The sequence below is a fragment of the Phyllostomus hastatus genome, unplaced genomic scaffold (assembly GCF_019186645.2).
Source record: "Phyllostomus hastatus isolate PE091 unplaced genomic scaffold, TTU_PhHast_1.1 phas_contig_148, whole genome shotgun sequence".
Lineage (NCBI taxonomy): Eukaryota > Metazoa > Chordata > Mammalia > Chiroptera > Phyllostomidae > Phyllostomus > Phyllostomus hastatus.
Window position 1 is genome coordinate 6,140,798 of NW_025333607.1, and position 21,705 is coordinate 6,162,502.

General features: G+C 57.4%; 1 protein-coding gene across 2 annotated transcripts in view; it reads right to left on the reverse strand.

The window, feature by feature from the left end:
- Nucleotides 1–14,594: 14,594 nt before the first annotated feature.
- Nucleotides 14,595–21,705, reverse strand: part of TRIM67 (tripartite motif containing 67) — a 37,751-nt gene continuing 30,640 nt past the window's right edge. For both annotated transcript variants that reach the window (XM_045861726.1, XM_045861717.1), the window contains 4 exons: nucleotides 20,019–20,157; nucleotides 18,330–18,633; nucleotides 15,901–16,063; nucleotides 14,595–14,729 (listed from right to left, as the gene is read on the reverse strand). In XM_045861726.1, coding sequence (XP_045717682.1) covers nucleotides 14,664–14,729; nucleotides 15,901–16,063; nucleotides 18,330–18,633; nucleotides 20,019–20,157 — 672 coding nt within the window. In that variant the 3' untranslated portion in view covers nucleotides 14,595–14,663. The remainder of the gene's footprint in view (nucleotides 14,730–15,900; nucleotides 16,064–18,329; nucleotides 18,634–20,018; nucleotides 20,158–21,705) is intronic.

Here is a 21,705-nt window from a genome sequence, read left to right on the forward strand (position 1 = left end):
TGACAGTGAGAACTTCAGATTTAGTTTCAGGAATGTGCAATGCCACCAAAGAGTTTTAAGCCAGGGAATGGGGGGATTTGTATTTTAGAAAGATCATTCTGGCCCCTGCATAATAAATGGGGTACAGGTCTGCTCTCAGGAGAGCAGGATGGGGCGATAAGGACTGTGGCGGTGGGCCGGGCCCGGTGGGGTGGCCTGGGCTTGGCGTCTGAGGATGAGTGGGGGGCCCACTCTTCGATAGGCATTGCAGCGCTGCCAGCGAGGAAGGAAATTCTGCGCTCTTCACAAAGTGCCACGAATGGTTTGAAATACCCAAGTGTTGTTTGGCTCTTAGGGGCATGCCTTACTAGTGCCACTCCTCCACTCTTGACATTGGGCCATCTTGACAAAGGTCATTCCCTCCCCTGGCCAGGGCTTGGGGAGGGAATGACCTTATCTTCTTTTGTGGCCTGCGCTGAGAGAGATAAGAAAGATGGAGTAGAAGTAGTAGTGCGGTGTGCTTGTGCTGAGATCAGATGGGACTCGGCTCCCGCGGCCTGGACGAGGTCCACGTAGACCGCTTCTGAGCATGTGAGGATTGCTAATGATCGCCAGTATTTACTGGGTGCTTCCTGTGTACTGAAAGTGACTATTAAATTGATTGACTCCTTATCTGTCCAAAGCCTCACGATTCCCGGGGCCTGCCTGTCTTCATTGTACATGATTTGTGTGCATTTAAACAGTAACCCCCAGTCTCAGATCCATAGCTCTATAACCCCAGAGCTGTGGAAATCACAACTTAGTGGTTGGGTTTTTTTGTAAGTTTAGTACAGCTTTCTTTGGCAGCAAAACCTGGCCTGAACTGACATGAGGCTTCAGGATTATTTTTGTCTGCTCCATTTGGCACGACTGTTCACAGGTGCTGCACAAACATGGATGTGCTTAGTTACGGGAGGTCGTCTGGGGCCCCACCCCACTGGCAGTGGTACATAACGTTCACAACATTCACGTCTTACCTTTTCAAAGTGTAAAAACTTCTGAATTGTGCGGGAGTCCCACATGCAGGGTTGTGGATGTGAGGTGCGTGCCAGGGCTCGGGTTCGGGCCCCAGGCCTTCTGCCTTCTGCCTTAGAAGCTGTGCGCCTGCCTGCTGCACCGCGGGACAGGGTACAGGCTGGGCTCCTGTCCAGAGCCTGCACTGACAAGAGGACTGTCCCAAGTTATTGCCCCAGGGTCCTGCGGCCCTCGTCCTCCGTGTGTCCCCTGGGTCACTCCCCAAGACTCTGCCCTGGGTGGTCCCTTCTCCAGCGTCACCCCTTAACTCTGTGCCGCGCTCCTGGCCTTCAGTAGCTCCAGTGTCAGGTACGTGTTGAGAAAGAAGTGATCTGGTTGAAGTAATGTAGACTCAGTGCAGTATGTCAAAAGTTTATCGGGACAGAGGTGAACCCAGCGAGTCACTGAAGCGCAAAGGAGCAAGAGTGCGCGGCGCACGCCGCGCGCAGCTCCGGAGCGCGCACACTGACGTGTGGGCTGAGGCTCGGGGATGTTGCTCTGGAGCAGCTCCGCACGTGTGCAGGCCGGGACTTGACCCTTCGCAGAGGTTGGTTACAGTGTCAGAGTTTCCTGCAATGGAAGGGAAGGTTAGTGGTTATTTCATACTAATTTGGGGGATGAGTTTTTCACTTATAATTTTCAAAGGCAAAAGCAAGAAGTGACCCGGGTCAGGTTAGCCTCGCTTGTCTTGCAAAATGAGCCACGTTAAGCTTGGCTTGTGTGACTCAGCTGGTCTTGTCTGCTCAGGGAGGCTTCAAGTCTGATCTCCACTTGTTCACTTTAACAGATACGAATACATTTCTCAGTATCCCTAGAACTACTTGAATTTTAAAAAGAGTGTTTATTTATCCAGCTATGTCTAGTTGAACAAAAGTTGGACAGTGTAACTAATGGAATAGGAAAGATGTCCTAACCTCAAAGTCCACGTAGAATTTTTCCAGTCGTGGAAGAGGAAATAAGCCTCTGGGGTCTGTATGTCGAAGTGCCCCACACAGCAGCCTCTGGGCTCTGCCCGGGGCTCAGTGGAGGCATTCGATTCTGGGCACTGTGTGAGTCTGAACAAATCAGAAGCACAGTAGAAGCCTGGTAATGTGGACAGTGCGTCTGTGGGACTGACGGCCCAGAGTTTGGCCATGCGCCTAAGCATGGCAGACGCCCTCTGTGTGGGATCCTGGGAGCCAGCACCAGGCACATCCACAGCCGGTGTCCATGTGACAGCGGCCAAGCCGCGCCGCGAGGTCACCGGGAGCCGGTTGGCTCCTCGTCCGTGGATTAGTGGGTGCTGAGAGAACTGGTCAGGCCTTCCTGTTTACCGGGCCTGTGCTGCACCCTATGCCATCTTATCCGATGCCATTGGGACAGTCCCTGGGAGGTCAGTGCAGGGGTCCTCGTGGAGACGGAAGCCACCATGTGACTGACACACCCTACCACACAGCAGTGGGGCGGCAGACGGGATAAGCTGAGGTACAGCTCCGTTTGCAAAGGGAGGGCGAGGAGACACGTGGGCTGCAGGGCACCTGGCGGGGAGGTGGAGGCGGGACCCTCACTCTGCGCCAGCACAGCCCACCCTGCTGAGTGGGATGCTGAGTGAGAGGCGCAGGACTGCCTTCCCAGGCGCTGTGCAGCCTTTCCCCTCCGCTTCCTGGCTTCCTGTCGTCCAGACTGGGGTGGGGTTGAGTCGGGACCTCTGTTGCTGGCTGGGTTCGACAGTACAGTGTCCTGGTCAGTTCTGTGGGGTGGAAACCACAGCCAGAGGACGTACTGACGTAAAGAGCCACGTATTTCGAAGGCTTGTAGTATCAATTTCTGTTGGGAACTATAAACCAAATCTCCACCAGGGTTGAGTTTTGTTAGCCATTAGAGTAGACGGGAGAGAGAGAATTATTTAAATATAACCTTTTTACCCTCTCACACCTCTGCACACTCAGTTATCCTCCCCTGAACTCCCCCCACCCCCCGCAAACGTGGACGATGGTATGTGAGGTACAGGCGTTGGTCTTGCTCGTCATCTTTTCTTTTCTCTGAGTTTCCCTTCTGTCCTTTCTTAAGTCTTGGGACCTTAACATTTTCCTCCATTTTCTTCCATCAGGTGTTACTGGGAACGTGTGCTCCATGCTCGTACTTTTGTTTGGCGTTTGGGTGTCAGGGCTGGTGTCACTGCTGTTCATAGCATGGCCACTTGGTTGGTAGTAGATGCCGTAACTACGTAGCAACAGAGGATCTTAATGAGAATTTTTTTCCTTTTCAGACCAAAACTAGTATCCTTGAGAAAGACGTGAATATACAAGAATTTAACTTAGAAAAGGTACGTGTTTGCAATTGTTACTTTTTTAATCTTTATACTGTCAGAAGAGATGAACATGTTAACGTGTCCAAGGGTTGGGGAATGGCGAAGCACATCACTGCGTTCACGTATGTGAATGTCATGCAGTCCTTTGGAGCCCGATGGGTTCGTGACTGCAGCACCCATGACATCGTGGTGAGTAGGACAAACAGGCATGCGTGTACTCTGTGAGTGTAAGTAGGTTTTTAAAATGCATGAGGAGAAAGGAAATAATTTAACCACTAGGGGTAGGTATTGGCCACTTCTCTCCTTTCTACAATCTCTCTTTAAAGAAAAAACACGGGTCTGTGTCTAAAGCTGTGACACATGGTTTCTAAGTGTGAGTAGGTAGGTTTGGAGAGGTGCTCTTGAGTTAAAGGTATGGCCTCCATGGGCAGCAGCCCTTTCAGAGAGCGTGCCGGAGCACCGCAGGCTCCGCATGTACCCCTGGTTCTGTCACTGAGGAGGGCAAGGAGAGTGCTTTGCGTCAGCTGTCCAGATGAGACACGGGAGCGATCCTGTGAGGGGACGGTCCGCTGGAGCAGACCTCACACAGCTCCTTCAACCACCATCGCCGAGCTCTCGCTGGCTGCAGCCACTGCAGGGCATGAGGATACACACGAGTATTTGACGCACAGCCATCGTGTCTGAAATGCACTAGTGCTGGGCGTAGATTTCCTCTGCGGCATTTTTGGAATGCGCTCGGGTCTGATTTGCCCTGTGTCTGCAGGCTCGGCTGGAGGTGCACCGGTTTGGGATCACGGGCTACGGAAAAGGGAAGGAGCGAGTCCTGGAGCGGGAACGCGCGGTTATGCTGGGCGCTCAGGTGAGGGGCCGCACAGCCTGCTGTCCCCAGACGGGGCCAGGGCAAGGGACAGTGGGACATGTGTGCAAAATAAAAATTACGATGTGTGTCCCTTCTCTTTCGTTTCAGCCTCCCAAAAAGGGTTATGTGAATTACAAGGTTTTGCAGGAGCAGATCAAAGAAAAAAAGGCAGCAAAGGAAGAAGAAAAGAGAAAGGTAGGTGTCAGGGCCTCCTCTTCATCGAAACTAGAACAGACAGATGGCTGTGGTTTGTCGCAGTGGAGTGCTGGGCCTGGCTGCCTGGGAAGGTCTAGAGTTATTTGATCCAAATATCTCCCACTATTCAGGTCAGCAGCATTTTACTGTAGCAGCCAAGTAATCTGGCATGTGTGCACGAACAGTTGGCTTAAAGTTGCCGCTCCTGTTCAGGTAACCGTCAGCTACTTTGATCCATGGCCAAGTCAGCCCCTTCTTTTGTGTTTTACGTTGTACGGTGCACAGGGGCTGATGAAACACCACAGGCGGGGGTGCGGGGGATGGATATTAGACTCTCTTTTGTCCGAAACAGAGATTGGGCATTTCTACCAGTCCTCTCTAGAACGGCCTTTCACACTCTCCAGCGGGTTTTAGGATGAAACTTTGAGTCTTATTTTAATATGTCTACTAAAAAAAAAGATTAAAATAAATATTAAAATAAATAGTATCTCAGTGGCTTTCAATTGCAGACCTCTTGCCCTTTTTTTTTGAATGTCTACATCCATTGCTGATGCATATGTTACCTTAAATTCCGAAATCAGGCCCGGGACACAGACATTTTCAAGAGGAGGAGGAAAGGGCAGGAAGACAGGTGAGTAGCACTGTCAGATGCTGGGGCGGAGTGATCTGATAGACACATTGATTAGTTCTGAAAATAGTCCCTTGAGCGTATGTGGAGTGTCTAGCCTGCCGGCAGGCTTCGGAGTCTCTCCCGTCTCCTTGTCAAGCCCTTCAAGGAGCAGACAGGATTCAGTGCCTTGCCCAGCATCAAACACCGACCTCTGAACTGAGTTGGGAGCCTTCCCAGTCTCCCGTTTTCAAAGACCAGAGACTACCAATGACCCGTGGAGATGCTGAGACTGACGTTCCCAGCAGGAGACGCGCGTTCCCTGCTGGTGCACCTGACGGCGCGCTCTGGGCCTGCGGCGCCTGTCTTCCGACACGCTGCATGAGGCAGGGCCCCGAGGTTTGAGTAACGGAACGTCAGTCCTGTTGTTTAAGTGTGTCCCTTGGCTTTTATTCCAGTGCCTCTTCTCCCACCTTAAGTCACCATCTCAGAATTGACTCCTTTTGTCTTAACCGTTTTCTCGGACTCCTTGTGAGTGTGCACATGTCATCAGCTGGTCACTCATTCTGGTCACCTACATGTGTCTGTTGAGGGCCCACTGGGTGCCAGGCACGGAGGTGTCTTAGGTGTTGGGGATGGACTGGGATGTCATCGCTAGGAGGTGACATGAGGTGAGAACTGAGGGAAGAGGAGGGGCCAGCCTGAAAAGACCTGGCAACAGAACGTTCCACAAAGAGGAAACCAGTGCAGAGGCCCGGAGGCAGGAGCCAGTGGTGCATTTCAGGGACATGGGGAGGCCATGCACTGCCGGGGGCAGATGGCTGTGCGGGGGAGGGGACAGGGCTTTGCAGGAGCAGACAGTGGTGGTCCAGTTAGCGGGGCTTCGATCCTGCTTTGTAAGCTGACCTGGTACCTTCCTCCACTTGCAATGTAGGAAATCCAAAAAGAAGAAATCGGCTCCCAGTATTCTGTCAAATGGACGGATCGGACAGGTTGGGAAATTCAAAAACGGGACATTGATTCTGAGCCAAGTTGATATCAGGAAAATAAATTCTTCCCGAGTGGCGAAATGAGGCACCCTAGGAGCCGGAAGTGCCGGAGAGGAGCCGGAAGTGTCGGAGAGAGGAACCAGAAGTGAAGTGCCGTTGTGCTGGGGCTGGGCCTCGCGAGACCCCGGGCCATTCTCGCTAGTTTCATGCTGCACGGACTGCTTTCTGGGGACAAAGTCGGGGAGACGCGGTACGACTTCCGGTCACCGGAGCGTCTGAGGGCGGTAACCGTGTTGGGCCAACCGCGCAGTGTGGAAGTAAAGTAAACCCGTTGGGAGGAATGTTTCATTTTCCTCGGCGAGGTGCTCTCGAGTTGCGTTTTTACTGACGTTCACGCGTTCGCTCACAATACGGTTTCCCCAAAATTTACTGATTTCCAAGTGCTGATAATTAGCTTTAAATTGCCATTTAATTTTCTAAAAGTGCTTTGATGTTAGTATATCATGAAAAAAATAGGAATGATCATCAGTTATTTTGTGGGAAAAGCAGTTCCAGTTCCCAAAGCCCACCTCACGCAGCTGTGTGAGTGAGACGCCGCCTGCGCGGCGGACGCGACTGCTGAGCAGCAGGACAGAGGAGTGGGACGCCTGCCGGCACCTGCGCCCGAGCGGACGTTGCCGCCTTCAAAGTCATCACCTCGGGCGGCCAAACGTGAACTTTTTAATGGCATCGCCGGCGCCGAGACTGTCTGGGACTCCTCGAGGCATGTGGCGCACTTAAAGTCTTCAGTGCTAGTAGTCCATTTTGGGTTATTTTTTTTTTAGTCCCCTAAAAGTGAGATCCAAACCTAACAGAGTTTTGGTCGAGACAGGGGTGTACGTGGCTCTTTTGTGTGACTTGTACGGTAGCTCCGAAGGCCCTGCCAGGTGGGCCCCAAACACGTTCTGAATTGAAGCAAAACTGGAATCCGTGCTTTGCTTCCCAGGTCTGTGTTGAAAGGCAGTATTGATTAGGATATATGTTGTGGTGGTCCTTGAAGAAGAATTACTTTAAAAAGGTGTAGAAGACCCTGAGCGTGACAAAGCACCAGGGACGTCCTCAGGAGCCAGAAATGACCCTTGCGGTCAGAGCCGGCGTGCTGAGCCCCCGCTGTGTGTGAGCGGAGCCCCTGGAGGCACTGGCACCCCTCGCCCCAGCCTGCCACCAGCCATGGAGGCTGAGACCGCTGAGCCCTCGGCCAGACGGGACCGGAGCCCCAGACGGGTCAATTCTGGAGCAGATGCAAGTCCCGAGTATGAGTTACCTGGCTATGGCCTCACCTTCTGGTTTGCCGTGTGATGTTGAGAAGAGGGGTTTCGTGACCACAGGGCGCTCTGGAAGCACTCCAGGTTCGGGAGCTGGCTGCCCTCTGAGGACTGGTCATGGAGCCTTCAGCCGTGCTTCTGTCTCTCCGTGGATGCGTGGCCTCCAGCAAGGTTAGCCGCAGAGAGAAGTGGCGGTGAGAAAGTCACCCAAGGAAGAGGGTTACCGAGATTCTGGCAACAGCCACAGAGGGCTGAGACCCGGCTTCAGAGTGGTGAAAACCGTTTCCCCTCTGACTTCGTCCCACCGTTCCCCTTGGCAGGGGTTTCTTCTCAGCTGCAGACACACCTGCCTGGGCTGGTCCCGGCCACATGGACACCATGCCTGCGCTCACTCCCGGCGGCCCTCTGGGAGCTGGTGCTGCTCGTCCGCACACAGATCCAGGAGAGCCTGCTTCCCAAAGGGAGAGGCAGAGCAACACATGTCCCGCTGAGCCCAGAGTCAGCCTGGGTGCGAAAAGCCGCTGTCTCGTGGGGGGATTGACCCTGACCCTCGAGAGGAGGTGGGGCTGCTGTCCCTGGTGGGGCAGGGAGGAACCCGCGCCCAGGACCCACCCAGACACCTCTTGCTGCCCCCCTTGCCCTGTTTTGATGGTGAATGGATGATGGCAGCCACCCTGGGCTGGGAAGGGCCCAGGAGCGGGGGCTCAGAGCCCCCAGGATGAGGGTCTGAGTCGCGCTAGGTGAGGGCCAGGGGCCTGAGTGAACGGGAGAGGAGGTCCCCCTAAGCTCCTCTCTAAGCGTCCCCCCGCAAGCATTCCCCCTCTAAGCTGCCCCCACTGGTGTTCTGGAAAAGCTGCTCCCGGAGTCCCAGGGAGGCGCCAATCCGTGGCGCAGGGCGGGACCGTGGTGGACACTGGGATGTCCCCTCAGACCCCCTTTCAGCAATGAAGACTTCCTCCCTCGGCTGCTGACAGTGCCCAGACCACGGCTCGTGGCCGTCAGCTCTCTGGGGGCTGCGCGGGGCCCCATCAGTGAGTGAGCGGAGCCAGGGCACCGAAGCCCCATCCTCGCTGCCCAGCCGGGGCAACGTCGCAGCCTGGAGGACTTCACCTGGCTGCCCGCAGCCCAGCACCGCCCTCGCCCTCCACACTCTTTTCCTCTACCTGGTTCCCCCACCTCCTCCTCCGAGTCAGCTCCCTGAGCCCCCGCCAACAGCCTTCCTGCCCTCTAACCCCAGAGCCTGCCACTGTCCCCGCCCACTGAACAGTGACCTGCAGGGAACAGAGGGTGAGGCCAGACTCGGGCTGTTGGGGCCAGCGAGGCAGCAGACCCTGAGGATCGTGATCTGGGGGAGGCAGCAGGGATGGTCTCCAGGTCAGGCGTGCGGCTTTGACGACAGCGACTGGGCAGTGGGCTCTGATGCTCCAGGTTCACTAGGGTGTTGGCCCCGACCTGTTTCCACTCACAACCTGGGGTCACTTTTATTTTATTCATGACTTATCTCGACCGTGTTTTTCATTGCCCCCAATTTCCAGCCATGTCACCTCTTGCAGAAATGAGTTCCAAGAACTCCTGCTGTTGGGGATGGGTAATTGATGGTTTTGGGTCACATGCAATCCCCTCGAGGTTTCCTGGCAGGGACCGCACAACCACATCGACCCGGGAGCCTGACACCAGGCCCGCTGGGCAGACACAGGGTGGCCGTCCCTCGAGTACCCTCTGCTCTGTGCAGCGGCAGCAGCCAGGGCCCGTTCGGGAAGGGGCCCACCCGCTGCCCACCAGCTGTCACAGACCACACGTTATCTCATAGTTGTTGGCAGTGTCAAAAGAATTTATTTCAAATCTGCTCGAGACTGTGGTGAAACTCAGGTTTTCCAAAAGCCAATACACAAAGTCCAACCAACCCCCAGAGACCAGAAAACACAGTGTTTGCAATCCAAAAGATACAAAGGCTTGTGGATACCAATACAAAAATTAGAAAAAGCACTCCCCCCGCCCCCTCCGTGCTTCCTGTGGAACACGAACACCAAAGGGACCAAGGGCTGCCACCAAACACCAACAACTAGTGACGAAGTGGATGTGATGGGGGAGGAGGGGAGGGAGAAACAGGTGCAGAAAGGCAGGAAAATGGAAGTTCTGTTGAAAGCCAAAACAAGGACACAAAGCGCTTCATTACTTTTTAAATTCCTTTGCCAACGTCATACAAACACCTCTCATGCTTAATACAACAGATCAGTGCGAAAGCAGCGATTCTGCGTCATGCATTTAACACTTTCCACTCTGTTCGCCCTGCACTTGCTCCCGGTGCTGAGGACGCCCCATCCCCAGCAGTAGGGGGTGGGGAAGGCCATCCTAGGCAGGACTCGGGAGCAGCACGGGGGTCCTGCTGGCACGCCGCCAGCCATCCCTGTTCTAAACCTGAAGTTCATTTTGGATTTTCGGAGCCTTCCTGAGCCTCCGGCCTGGTAGGCAGTGCCCACCTCGCCGGCTCAGGAGCCTGGGTCCTCCCCGGGACTAGTGCCCTCAGTGAGCAGTGCCGTTTGGGAGAATACCAGTGCCTGCCCCTCAGTCTCAACTCCCAGCACCTTCTGATGGAAGTCAGGGTCTCTCATGGAGAAAACCGGGAACCCACCGTCACAGGCAGCGCCAGGGAAGTCCCAGGGCTGGCAGGGCACAGGCCTGCTGCCTTGGAGCCCCGCCCCCCCAGCCCTCTAGTCTGTGGCTTGAGCGCATGTCACCCTTCTCTGAGACCCTGGCTCCAAGCGCTCCCTTTGCCGAGACCTTTGGCAGCAAAGGGGTCATGTGATGGGTGGAAGAGCCCTTAAATACCAGAAAGTATGGTGACCGAGGAGTCAGAAGGGGGTGTTCGTCTCTTCGTATTTGAAGGGAACTTGTGCACACAAATGCCCCAGGGACCGAGAGTGAGGCTGCAGACGCATGGCCGGCTGACAGCGTCTGGTGCAGACTGCACAGGCCGCGTGGGAGCGGGGACACTTGGGATGCTGCTGTCTGCAGTCACAGGACTGTGTTACATGTCAGCCTCACCCCACAAGGCCAGGCAACTGCGTAAGAAACACGGTCATAAGAGGCTGGGATGGAAGACACTGTGGTCAGAGAATACTCCAGAAAGCCACCAATGGACTTGATACATTGAATGTGAGCTGTGAGCCTAGACTTAATAGATGACAGACTTTTTTTTTAAGAGTTATTCTAGAATCCTCACCATGTGTCAGAGGAGGTAGGTTAGTAGGACTAGTCCCATTTTCAGGTGGGGATACCGAGGCACAGAAAGATTTAGGAGATTCGCCCCCACCCATACCTGGCCCTGCATCGCAGCCAGGTTAGAAGATGAGTTTCTGAGGGTTGAACTTGGCGCCTGATCAGTACATCCTGCCCTAACCTACTCTTGTCTGTGTTACAGCCAGGAATGTGATGACTGCAAGCAGCCACGGGCTCAGTGTACCTTCAGAGGAGTCCTGGGACGTCCCAGGCTCAGCGCAGACCTCGAGTACCTCCTAAGGGTCTCTGGGCACATTTCTAAGCAGTCAAAGGCCACCAACCCATTAAGAAGTTTCTGTTGATTTCAGTCACACGTGGCCAAGGGCAACAAAGGAGTTTCGTTTCCAGGAATGGGGGTAGGGGCTGGGGGCATCTCGGTGATCACAAAGTATGCTGCTGACGCCACTCTCCCCACCCGTCCCCAGCTGGTGGGACACCGCAGGCCTGCGGAGAAGCGTGGTCTTGGGGACAGAGACTGGGGCCCGCAGCCCAGTGATACAGGTTTCCCATGTCACACCTCGCAGACACACACCCCCAACCCGTCATCGCTCTGCCTGTTGACACACGACAAACCACTTGCATAACTCGGTGGTCCTCAACTGGGTGTGTCCCCCAGGGTACACTGGCCGTGTCTGTAGACACTAAATCACCACTAACCTGGGGGTTGCTACTGGCACCTAGAAGGTGGAGGCCAGAGATGCTGCTGACACCCGCCCATGCACAGGGCAGCCCCCACAGCAGAGCGTTACCCAGGACACGCCCCAGGTGTCCACAGTGCTGAGGCAAGGCCCACCCTCTGTGGGCCTTGCAACAGTGCCGTTCAGCATCCACACATCAGGTCCCCAAGGATCTGACCTGCCCTGTCTCGAAGCCAGCAGGCAGCCACGGGACCGCAGCAGCTTCACCTATACGCCACCTGTCACCTGTGCTGAAACACACCGTCACAAAGGCCCAGGCCTTACACCTGTGATTAGGATTAAGGCTAAACTGCAAATAGCCCTGGGAAAAGTGCACACGTAGGTCCTTCATTTTGCTGCCTTGCTGCCAGTGCTCTGGGCGGCCAAAGGCAGGGCCACCAAGAGCCAGGATGGACAGACCTGTGCCTTCGGTGATCCCCACAGAGCGGCCCAGGCTTGCTCCGGGGCGCTTGAGGGTACTGTCACAAGTACGGGCTACACACAGGGCTGGAGATCCAGCCTTGAACTATGTACAGTTTATAGGTCAGTCCCTCCGTGGACCAGGATTTCTGATGTCCACTCTCGCTGGAACCAGTACCTGGTCAGGAAGGGGAAAGGTGGGGCTGAGTGATGTCCTACGTTGCTGTGAATTAGGAGCTAGGAGGTTATGCAGTGAGATGCCATTGGAAAATTTGGAAAGAGATTAATTCCAAAAGGAAAGGCATAGGCTTTGACCGAACTTGCCGACCAGCAGAGGGACCACCAAACAGAGGTGTTATTTACAAGGCAGGGGAACTGTGTGTAAGTTACTTTCAATCCCCTTCTCACTGAAACTGCTTTGTAGATGGACACCAAGTTATTCCTCAGCCAGCCCAACAAAAGCATCCTCTTGATAGAATTTTAATGTACAAAAATGTCACCACGCGGTGAAGGAACAGGAAATGCCCTGGCCGATGAGATGCCCGTGCCGTGTGGCTTCTCCTTTGACTCCCAGAGCCTCCTGGGAAGGTGACGGAAGGCCACAAGGGGCCACCGAGCTCCTGCTCCGTGTCACTGATCCCTTGAAAACTCCGGTGTGTTGCATGGACCTGCCTTCTCTTTTAGGTCCGTTCTTGTCCCTGAAAGGCGTTTTGTGCTGAAGGCGGAAGAGGTGGCTGCGGGACAGCCTGGCGCCGTCCCCGGTGTCAGCCGTATTGCTTCAGGACCTCCCGCCTGCTGCCCGTGGGGCATGGGGTGGCGGCAGGGTGTTTTGGTGGCTTCTCTCTGAATTTTGGGTAATTTTCTTCCTATAGAGGCCACCTGAAGTTGTGGGCATGTCCCTTCTCCCTTTCCACATCTTCCTGGGACCTAGGTGCTGGCTCTCCGAGGGTGACACCAAGCCCAGGCTTAGCTGGAGCAGCTCCTCTCCAAAGACACAGAGCCATGGCCGCCTAGTGACCAGTTTCCATGATTCTGGGAGCTTTCCAGCCTCTCATCTGGATTCCACTGCAAAAAGCCACCTCCACCAGGCAGCCCTCCCTGCCTTCCCAGGTGCACTCTTATTCTTGGCACACTGGCCTAGTCTTTTCCCAGAAGACATTTCCCAAGGCCGATGCATCTGGACCGGCTGCCCATGGCTTCGCTGGCCCCAGGAAGCCATAGCTCTTCTGTGTCTTCCAATCTTCGGGACTCTTCTCCACCCTCTAAGCCGACTCCACCCAGAGCTACAGCAAAGGAGTGAAACTAAGGAACGTGGAAGCAGAGAAGAGAGGCAGCCGCCCAGATGAGGACATGTGGCAGCCCAGGGCGGCCCTGGTTGCCAGGACCTTGGTGGGTGAGGCTTAAATACAGCACCAGACAGCTCCTGGAGCCACCAGGCAGGTGGCCCAGCCGGCCACACCTGTGGACACAGCCGGACAAGGCAGCCTTGAGGTCCAGTAGCGGGGGCTCGAGGTAGGATCGTCGGATCTGCTGAACAAAGGGCAGGGCCTGCCCCGCTGGGGCCGGGTCACTCGGAAAGCAAGTGCGGTGTCTCAACAAGCAGCTAGAACCAAGTGGACACAGTAAGGGCCGGTTTACGGGCTAAGTTTTATAAAAATCCAATCCAGCAAATAGAGAAGTGACTCCTCGACCTCAAAAATAAAATGCTTGATAAAATATATTCTTGTAGAAAGGTGAGAGGTTTACTACCAGATGGAGATGGAGGCGGCAGGTGACGAGATGGGGGAGAGGAAGGAGGAGCAGGTGCTCTGAGGCAGGAGCAGCCCCTGGGACGAGCTCTTGTGCCGAGAGATGGACGTGACTTGACCCACGTGGGTCTCAGGGGAGAAGGGGAGTGTCCTCAGTGAGGAGGGGCGGGCTCAGCCCGAGCCCCACCCCGGCCACGCGGCCTCCGCACACCCAGGCTCGTGCTGGGAAGCTGGGAGGCGAGGAACACGATATTGCTGTCCACTTCCTGCCTTCCAGAGGCCCTGCCTGCCCCATCACAGAGGACCACTCTGCCGTGGCAGCCACTTCTTGCTCATGAGGTGTTCATGATGACAGACAGAGGGGCCTCAAAGCAGAGGCGGGACTGCCCTCAGAGGCTCCCCCGGGTCTCCCATGCCACACGCCGTGAGTCTGAGCGCGGCAGGCTCGGGAGAGCTGCTCGGACGGGTTTGCAGGTGACCTCTCGGGGGGCCCGGTCCCGGTGGAGACTTGTCGCATAGTCATTGAAATTCAAATTTCAGTGTTTTCTTCTGCATTTAAGAACTGAGAACTGAGTGAATTAGTTTTAGTAGACTATTGTATGTGTGTGTGTGAGAGAGAGAGAGAGAGAGAAAGATTGATTGATTGGTTGGTTGATGAATGAAGGACCTAAGGACACGAGAGAGGCAAAGACCAATTGAATGACTAGTGCCCCTTTGCATCGATCCTGGGTTGGGGCGGCAAGTGGCGGAACACACTGACGTCCCCAGGACCAGAAAGCTAGAGAACTCTTCCCGGCAGAGATGAGAACACTGGCACTCTGAGGGGGTGACACCCCGCAAAGGCCAGACCCTCGGCACGTGGGGCTCCAGAGGGTCTCCTGCCGCCTGCTCTCAGGATGGGGCGCTCCCCACTAGACACTCGCACTCCCCCCGAAAAGACCAGCCCTGGAAACAGATGGCAGAAAACAAAACCACAACCCCCACATACTCTCTCTCTCCCTTGAGAAAGGTCCTTCTTGGCGAGTATTTGGAAAGTCCGGGCGGGACCAAGGGGAACGGACACTCTTGCCCGTGTTCTCCCCCGACAGTGGCCTCCGCAGGCCCGGCCTGCAGACCCGTCCTCTGTCCCCCAAAGAAAACGTGTCTCAGTGGCTTCTGGGTCGCACGGTGACGTGGTCCTCTGCCCGGGTGGTTGTCGAATTGAGATTTTAGCGAGGGGTGGCGGGCTCCTCCCCGAGGCCCACGCAGGGCTGGAGCTGGGGGCTAGTTGCCCGACAGCTTTGGCCGCCCCAGGTTGGTTGGCACTTCCAGTCCTGTGTGCAGGGTGACCTGGAAACCAAGGCAGGCTGCGTGAGGGTGGAGAGGCCGCCACGCGAGCCCCGAGCACCCAGACAGTGCAGCGGCTACACGCTACGTGTGCCTTGCTGGGCCCGCAGCTGCTCTGTGCTGTGGGTCCGCTGTTGATGCCGCCGCTCCAACCATTACTGTGAGGTCCGCAAGTGCCCCCCAGGAGCTGGTCTGCACCCCCCATCATGAGAACCGCCCCCCCCACCCCCCGTGCCTGGGCCCCACTCTGCCCTCGTGGCCGGGCTGGCACTCGGACGCAGCGGGTGTGCCGGCCATCCGTTTGCTCCCGCTTCTCCCCGTGGCCCGCTTTCCTCCCCTGCGTTCGTGCCACCAACCCTGTGGAGCAGCAACCCACCGTTCAGGCTGCCCCAAAGCCCTCTTGCAAGTGGGCGGACGTACAAACCAATCAGGAAGCGGTTGGCATAGACCGTCAATATCCAGGGCTGTGGGTACCACAGGGAGGTTACCGCCCCCACCCGCCCTGCTCCCCGGGGGATGAGGACTCTGCTGGAGACACAGGACAGCTCCCCCTCACGTCCCTCCCTCCATGGGGAGCTCCTGAGCCATCAGCAACTTCTAGGGCCCACCCAGTCCTGAGTTCTAAAGGGCAAATTTCCCGCCTGCTTCATGTGGGGGCCAGAGAAGGACCGAGGGGCTGATAGGGAACAGGACCGGACTCACAGCACCTTAGGACTGCTCTGTCCCCAACTCTGCTCTCGGGGCAAAGCCATGGGCAGCTCCACGATGACTCACCCCCCGTTCTTGCCAAAGACTCCACAGTACGTGCCCGGCCATCAGGGTCCACGCTGGGCGGGGGCGTGGACTGGCTTTGCTCTGACTGCTTCCCCAGAAAACGGAATTGCTTCATCTTCCCTGGACCACCCTCCTGCCCCAACCCTCCCCAGCCTCTCCCCAAACAGCTGCCTTAGCGCCTCTGCCCGTTTCAAAGGAACAGGGAGAATTTATCATGCCACAGAGGATGGTCTCCAGGGAACGCCCAAGCTGGGCCACCAGGTAAGCTCTCTACCTGGGCAGGCGCTGTGGTGGGCTTCTCCATGGCCCTGTCTGCCCAAGCGCCCCACGGGGGTTCCCGGAGCAGCAGGGGGAGCAGCCAGACAGGCTCTGGCCCTGGGGAGGGGGGTGGGGGAGGTACCTGCACGTTGCGGTTGAGGCTGAGGGCTGGCATGAAGACCCCGTCCACGTGGCTGAAGGCCGTGGGGCCCTGCTGCTGCCCGTTGATGAAGAAGGTCAGCGTGTGCTTATTCAGGTCCAGCAGCACGCCCACAGTGGCCCCCTTGCACACGCCACCTTCCGTCCTAAGGGAGAGAGGCCCCGGGGTGAGCCATCACCACCCCTAGCCTGGGAAGTAGGCGGGAGCTCAGGGACCGCCCTCACCTAAAACACACGGCCCCTCGGTGGTGCAGGGAGCTGTCCTTCTGGGCTTGTGATCCTTCGAGGGAAGCACACCCACCTGTTCAGGGGCCTCACGGGAAGGCCTTCCCTCAGGTAAGGCTCCTCACGCGAGAGGGACCAGGGTGTGCATGCAGCCCCTTGTTTCCGACTGTGTCTGAGACCCGGACACCAGGGAGTTAGGGTACCAATGAGTGGGCCTCGCATGAAAATGTGGGTGGGGAGTGGAATGGGAAAGGCTCCTTTGTTGCCAGAAGAAAGTACCCACTCGGCCCCTTTTCGGGAGTAGCCAGTGCCCAAGCGGAGGTGATGGCAGGGGCAGACGGCCACGCCCAGATTCTGAAGGGCTCCACCCACTTCAGCGCCTCCCCCTGGAAGCCTCTGGGACTCTGGTGAGGAAGCGCAGGGCAGGGGACAGGCGCAGAAGGCCGACTTGAGTCCCCCGCCTGAGTAACACCCCACAGGAGACTGGCAGCCCCGGGGATAAACTGCAGAGCTCTTGACAAATGTTGGTGATACTCTTGCACGTTTTGTGGTGGTGGAAATTCACACCCACTGAGCGGGAAAAGCCTGGAATCCGGGGAGCGGCACTCTTGGGGTGCCTTGGCCCACTTGCCTCCTCCCTGCGGGGCTGAGGCTGAACTCTGACTGAGGCTGAGCAGCCTGATGAGAAAGCCATCTGTGTCCTTTTTGGATGGGGAATGAGCGATCAGCTGGAGACTGAAGGCGGGGCAGAGAGCAGGGAAGGTCGTGAAGGGGGGCGGCGGAGGGTCCAGCTTGTGGGAAAGGGCTCAAGAACCCAGCCTCTGGTGCTATTCCAACACCGACAACCAGGGGGCGGTAGCCACCAGCCTGAGGCGCAGGAACGTGATTCCCACCCGAGTGCAGTCTCTGCCCAAGGTCAGCACCGTCCAAGGTCAGCGCCAGCAGCCCCTGCCTGCTGCTTCTCTCCACTGGTGCTGCGCCGGGTCTTGGACTACGGACTATTCTATCAGCAGCAGCAGCACCTCCTCCCCACCCCCGCCCCGTCCCTAGAACCTAGTCAGGATCCCGAGCTGAATTCTGTGGGACCACTAATTAGCCCAGTGGCGTGGGCCCCGGTTAACCTTTAAGCCCAGGTCTCATCATCTGTAAAATGGAAATGACACTAGGACTTTTATAAGGCATTAACAAGATCCTGTAAACCGGGGCTTTCTGCAGCGTCTACCACCAAGTCGGCGCTGCGGTGATGTGGGCCTGCACTCCTGCCCTCCGTGGTCTAGGGACAGGGGGCGGGTCAGCCCAGGCCCAGTTAGCCAGAGAGGGAGCGGGAGGCAGAGGACCAGAGCCACCCTCCCCCAGGCCTCTGCCAGTGAAGGGCCGGTGGAAGGGGCCTGGTGGGCTTCCAGGTTCCCTGGAGACCCTCCGGCGTCCTCTGGGTCCCTGCCCCAGACCACGGCCCACATGCAGGAGCAGCAGGTGGACTCAGAACACAGAGAACCTCCAGGGCCCACTTTGCCCAGTGCGGGGTCCACTGAGTTGCTCCTCGAGGCTCCTGCCCTCCCCTGGTTGTGAAGACAACCTCCCACAGACCAGGAAGGAAGCCCACAGCAAGGAGGTCTCAAGGTGGCCCTGACTCCATTTCTGGGTCCTCAGCCAATGCCGGCTTTGAGGACCCCCCCTGCCCCCACCTCCTATGTACAGAACCCCAGGGGAGAGAGGAGAAGGAGGACCCCAAGCTATGATGGGAGGTGCAGACCCATGACCTTCTCAGCCAAGGCGCTCACAGTCCCTGGGGGCACCCAGGCATTGAGGCGTCTTCCCGGGGCAGCCCCTTACAGAGTTGTCAGCAGGGAGCACCCCGACAGTGCAGGGAGCACCCGACAGTGCAGGGAGCGAGCCCGGGCTGACGGTGTGTGAAGGAAAGGGGAGCAGGAGCAGAGAGAGAACCACAGCTGAGGGTCCCGCGGAACCTGGGCGCATGTGCGGTTTGCTGCTGACTCACTGGGGCTGTGCTCACTTCCGCCTGGTCAGAGTCGAAGCCACTTGGAAATGAGACACCAGCGTGGCTGGAAACACCTCCCACATTCCTGATGCCTGAACTCGAGAACGGCAGGAGGGCCACGGGTCCTCCAGGCCCCTCCTTCCCAAACTCCCACGAGTGAGGAGGGCAGGGCGAGGGCCCTCGCGCACCTGTTGGTGTGGGAGTTGCAGTGCATGAACCAGCTGCGGTTGTTGTCCACGTACATGGCCCAGGCCTTGTCGTCCTTGCCCAGCATCATGTCCTTGACCACGCTGGCCCTGGCCACCCCGAAGGCGGGGTCCGGGTGGTTGTCGTACCGGTCCACGTGCAGCTCCCAGTAGTGCACGCCCTTGGAGAACGCCGCGGTGCCCAGCACCACCCGGTCGTCATAGCTGCTGCAGGTGGCTGTCTGGTTGTCATTGGATAAAATGATGTCCCGGTGCCCAGAGTTGGGGTCAAAGGTGAACCAGGCCACTGGAAAGGGAGGAGGCAAGGGGCGCAGGTCAGGGGAGGGAATCTGCTAGCAGTGTCCGACCTGGGCTCAGAGACACAGGCCTGCTTGCATCTATCCGGACATTAGCCCCGTATCATGTGTCCCTCCCAGTGTGATACACCCATGCACAGGCACAGGCACACGCACACACCCATGCCCCGGTCTGTGTTCATCCACGTTCCCGATCCCACTCACACAACTGGCCAAGAAACCCAGACGTTCGGGCCCGGAAGGCCCACGTCTAAATGCACTTCAGAGAGCCTTGGTTTCTGCCGCGGCTCTGCGAGCTTCGCATGCGGTCAGGGGTTAAAGAGAAAGGAGACACTCGCGTCCCACCTGTCGTGGGTGGGAGACTTGAGACGCGAGAGGGGAAGCCATGTCACCAAAGTCACAGGGCTCCATTCTCCCAGTTCCTAGCCCACGGGCTGGTGCCCCGCCTGCTCCCCAACCCCCTCTGGTCGTGGGAAAGGAGGCCCCTCTTCTAAAATCACAGCCACGACACCCAGGGCGAGCGTGGCCCGTCTTCAGGCCAGGAGCTCCCAGGGGCAGAGAGCCCAGTGAGCCTTGTGCTGTGTAACACGTCTCCGCAGGTCACACCACGTGCAGAAAAGCCTCCCCGCTGTGCCCTTGATGGCAGCGTCTGCTCCTGCCCTCCCTCCTCCGGGGCCGGGGACCACCCAGGCCCCATCAGGTTTCCCCAGGCAAGCCGAGGTGTGCCGGGATAAATGAGGACAATGACAGAGGCTTGGCACCATCCCGAACAACCTGCAGCCTGGGCAGGACGGCCTCATTCCGTGGCACAGACTTTCTTTGGCACGTGTGCCTGATTTGCACCCTGGCTCCTGCCGAGCGCTCAGCCACCACTGTGGGTGCGGTCGCGGTGCCTGAAACCTGGAAGGCCACAGTGAGCTGTGGAAGCCACCGTTCTGAGCTCCTGCACTGGGTGCTTGCGGGGCAGGTTCCTGCTGTGAGGAAGGCTCAAATCTGGGAGCTGGCACGCCGTCTCCTCCTTGGGATTATCTTGTTCACTCGGAGTCCCTCAGAAGTGGGACTTTAGCCTCCCTGAGCCTCTCAAATGCTAGTGCCCTTTGCCAGGCCCAGCCAATGGGATGAAGGAATGTCTCTGTCCTTCATGGCTTGTGAGGAGGGAGGAGCAGGCCAGGAGCGGGTGAGCCAAGCAGGGGCTGGGTAGGCAGACGTGCCCACCTCACTGCCACCCCATTCCCTCCACTCCGTCACTGCTCCATCTGCTTTTGGTCCCAGAGATGAAGTGCGGGCTCCTCCCTCGGAAGCCCACCCACAGTGCCTGCGTCTGTCTCTCCCCTCACCGCACCCCCCACCCCAGGAGTGAGACCCCAGTGCTCACCGTCGGATGTCTGCAGGACGACAGTTTTACTGTAAGGCCCGACGCCGGAGGAGTTGAAGGCCTTGACCCTGGCGTTGTAGGTGCTGTTGAAATGGAGACCGTCGATGGTGCACAGGGTCTCCTTGCCGACATACACCTCCTAAGGGAGAGCCAGGACTGCTGGTTAGGAAGCCTTCCCTTAGCCACACGTCAGCTACGAGTGTGTCAGAGTTACGGAATAAGGAAGGTTCGGGTAACTCGGTGCAGGAGCACAGCCCACGTCCACGGTGGGCACCGACCCTCACCAGGGGCTGACCAGCTCCTCGGCCCGTGAGCCTGTGAGGTGTGACAGGGCCCTAGGGAGGCAGGGAGGGACCGCAGGTCTGCAGTCAGCAGGCCAAGGCCAGACAGTGTCCGGCAGTGGCCGAGCCAGCCCTCGGACACCAGCACCTCCAGGGCCATGAAGGTGCGGAAGCGCCCCTTCCTTCTTGCACGCAGCACTGGAAGACTGCTGGTCTCCAACGGGAACTGAGGTTAGAAAAAGGAGCTAAGCCTCCACACACACAAAGGGACCACCGTTTCAGAAACAAGGGCCGTCACACACACAACGGAGAGTGGCAGACAAAGGAAGGGCGTGACCAGGCGCAGGTGGATTCCAATCGATTTGGGCTGGAACCACTCCTGGGGAGAGAGGGGTGCTCCGGACCTCCCCGCTTTCCCCAACCAGAGTTGGCATCTTCCACTCCTTGTGCACCCTTCCCCACCCTCCAGTGGCTTTTTTTCTTGGCCTCCCAGGAGGGTGAGCTATTTCTGCCCCGGACCCCAGAGATTTTTTTCTAGGGATTAACTTTGTTCCCTGTTCACTTCTCGTTTACCCTTGTCCTGCTAACGTCCCCTTACACCTCTCCTGTGTCTCCACGCTCTGTCTGAGGCGTCTTTCCTGCCTGGTTGTCTGGGCGGCTTGCCCTTCAGCTGTTTTTCCAAGTTATTAATGAGCAGAGCGTCCCGGGGGCAGAAAGCAGGAGCTCTAACACGACCCCGCGTTTGTGCTTCCTAGTGTTCACGGCAACGAACCAACTTGACCAACGAACCAACCTCAACTTGAAGTTCAGGTTACGACCTGAACTTCACTGTGTCAAATCTCAAGGTGAGTTCTATTAGAGGCCTGGGTTGGGGTGGGGTGCTGTCCCAGGGTTGAGACCAGACGGGGGAGTGGAAGACACATTTCTGGCTCGCTCAGAGCCCTCAGCATTTCCATGGTATTTCATCGCCGGGGCCATGAGTTTCCTCAGATCACCTGATTCCAGCAGTCATCTATCAAGTGTCTTCCACACACAGGCGAGAGGAGGGTGGGCCAGGCCAGGCCAGGGGTGGGAGGGCGCTGAGGGACTGGGGAGCTGTGTGCGGGGAGCGTGAGAGGGTGTTGGGGAACAGACAAGGCCGGACTACGGGTCCATGGGGAGGAAGGCCTGTGCAAGGTCGCACCTTCTCTGAGCTCAGCGCCAGCTCAGACCTTTGTCGGTCTTCACAGAAAAGTCACCTTGGGCTTTCCCTGTGGCCACCACCTCCACCTGCTGGGCACACCCTGACCTAGCCCTTGGTAGACAAGGCCCATCCTCTCCCATGAGCCTGGTCCCCTCTGGCCTCCTTTCTTTTCTCGGAACACAGAAACCTATTCCTGCCTCAGGGCCTTTGCACCCCCCAGCCC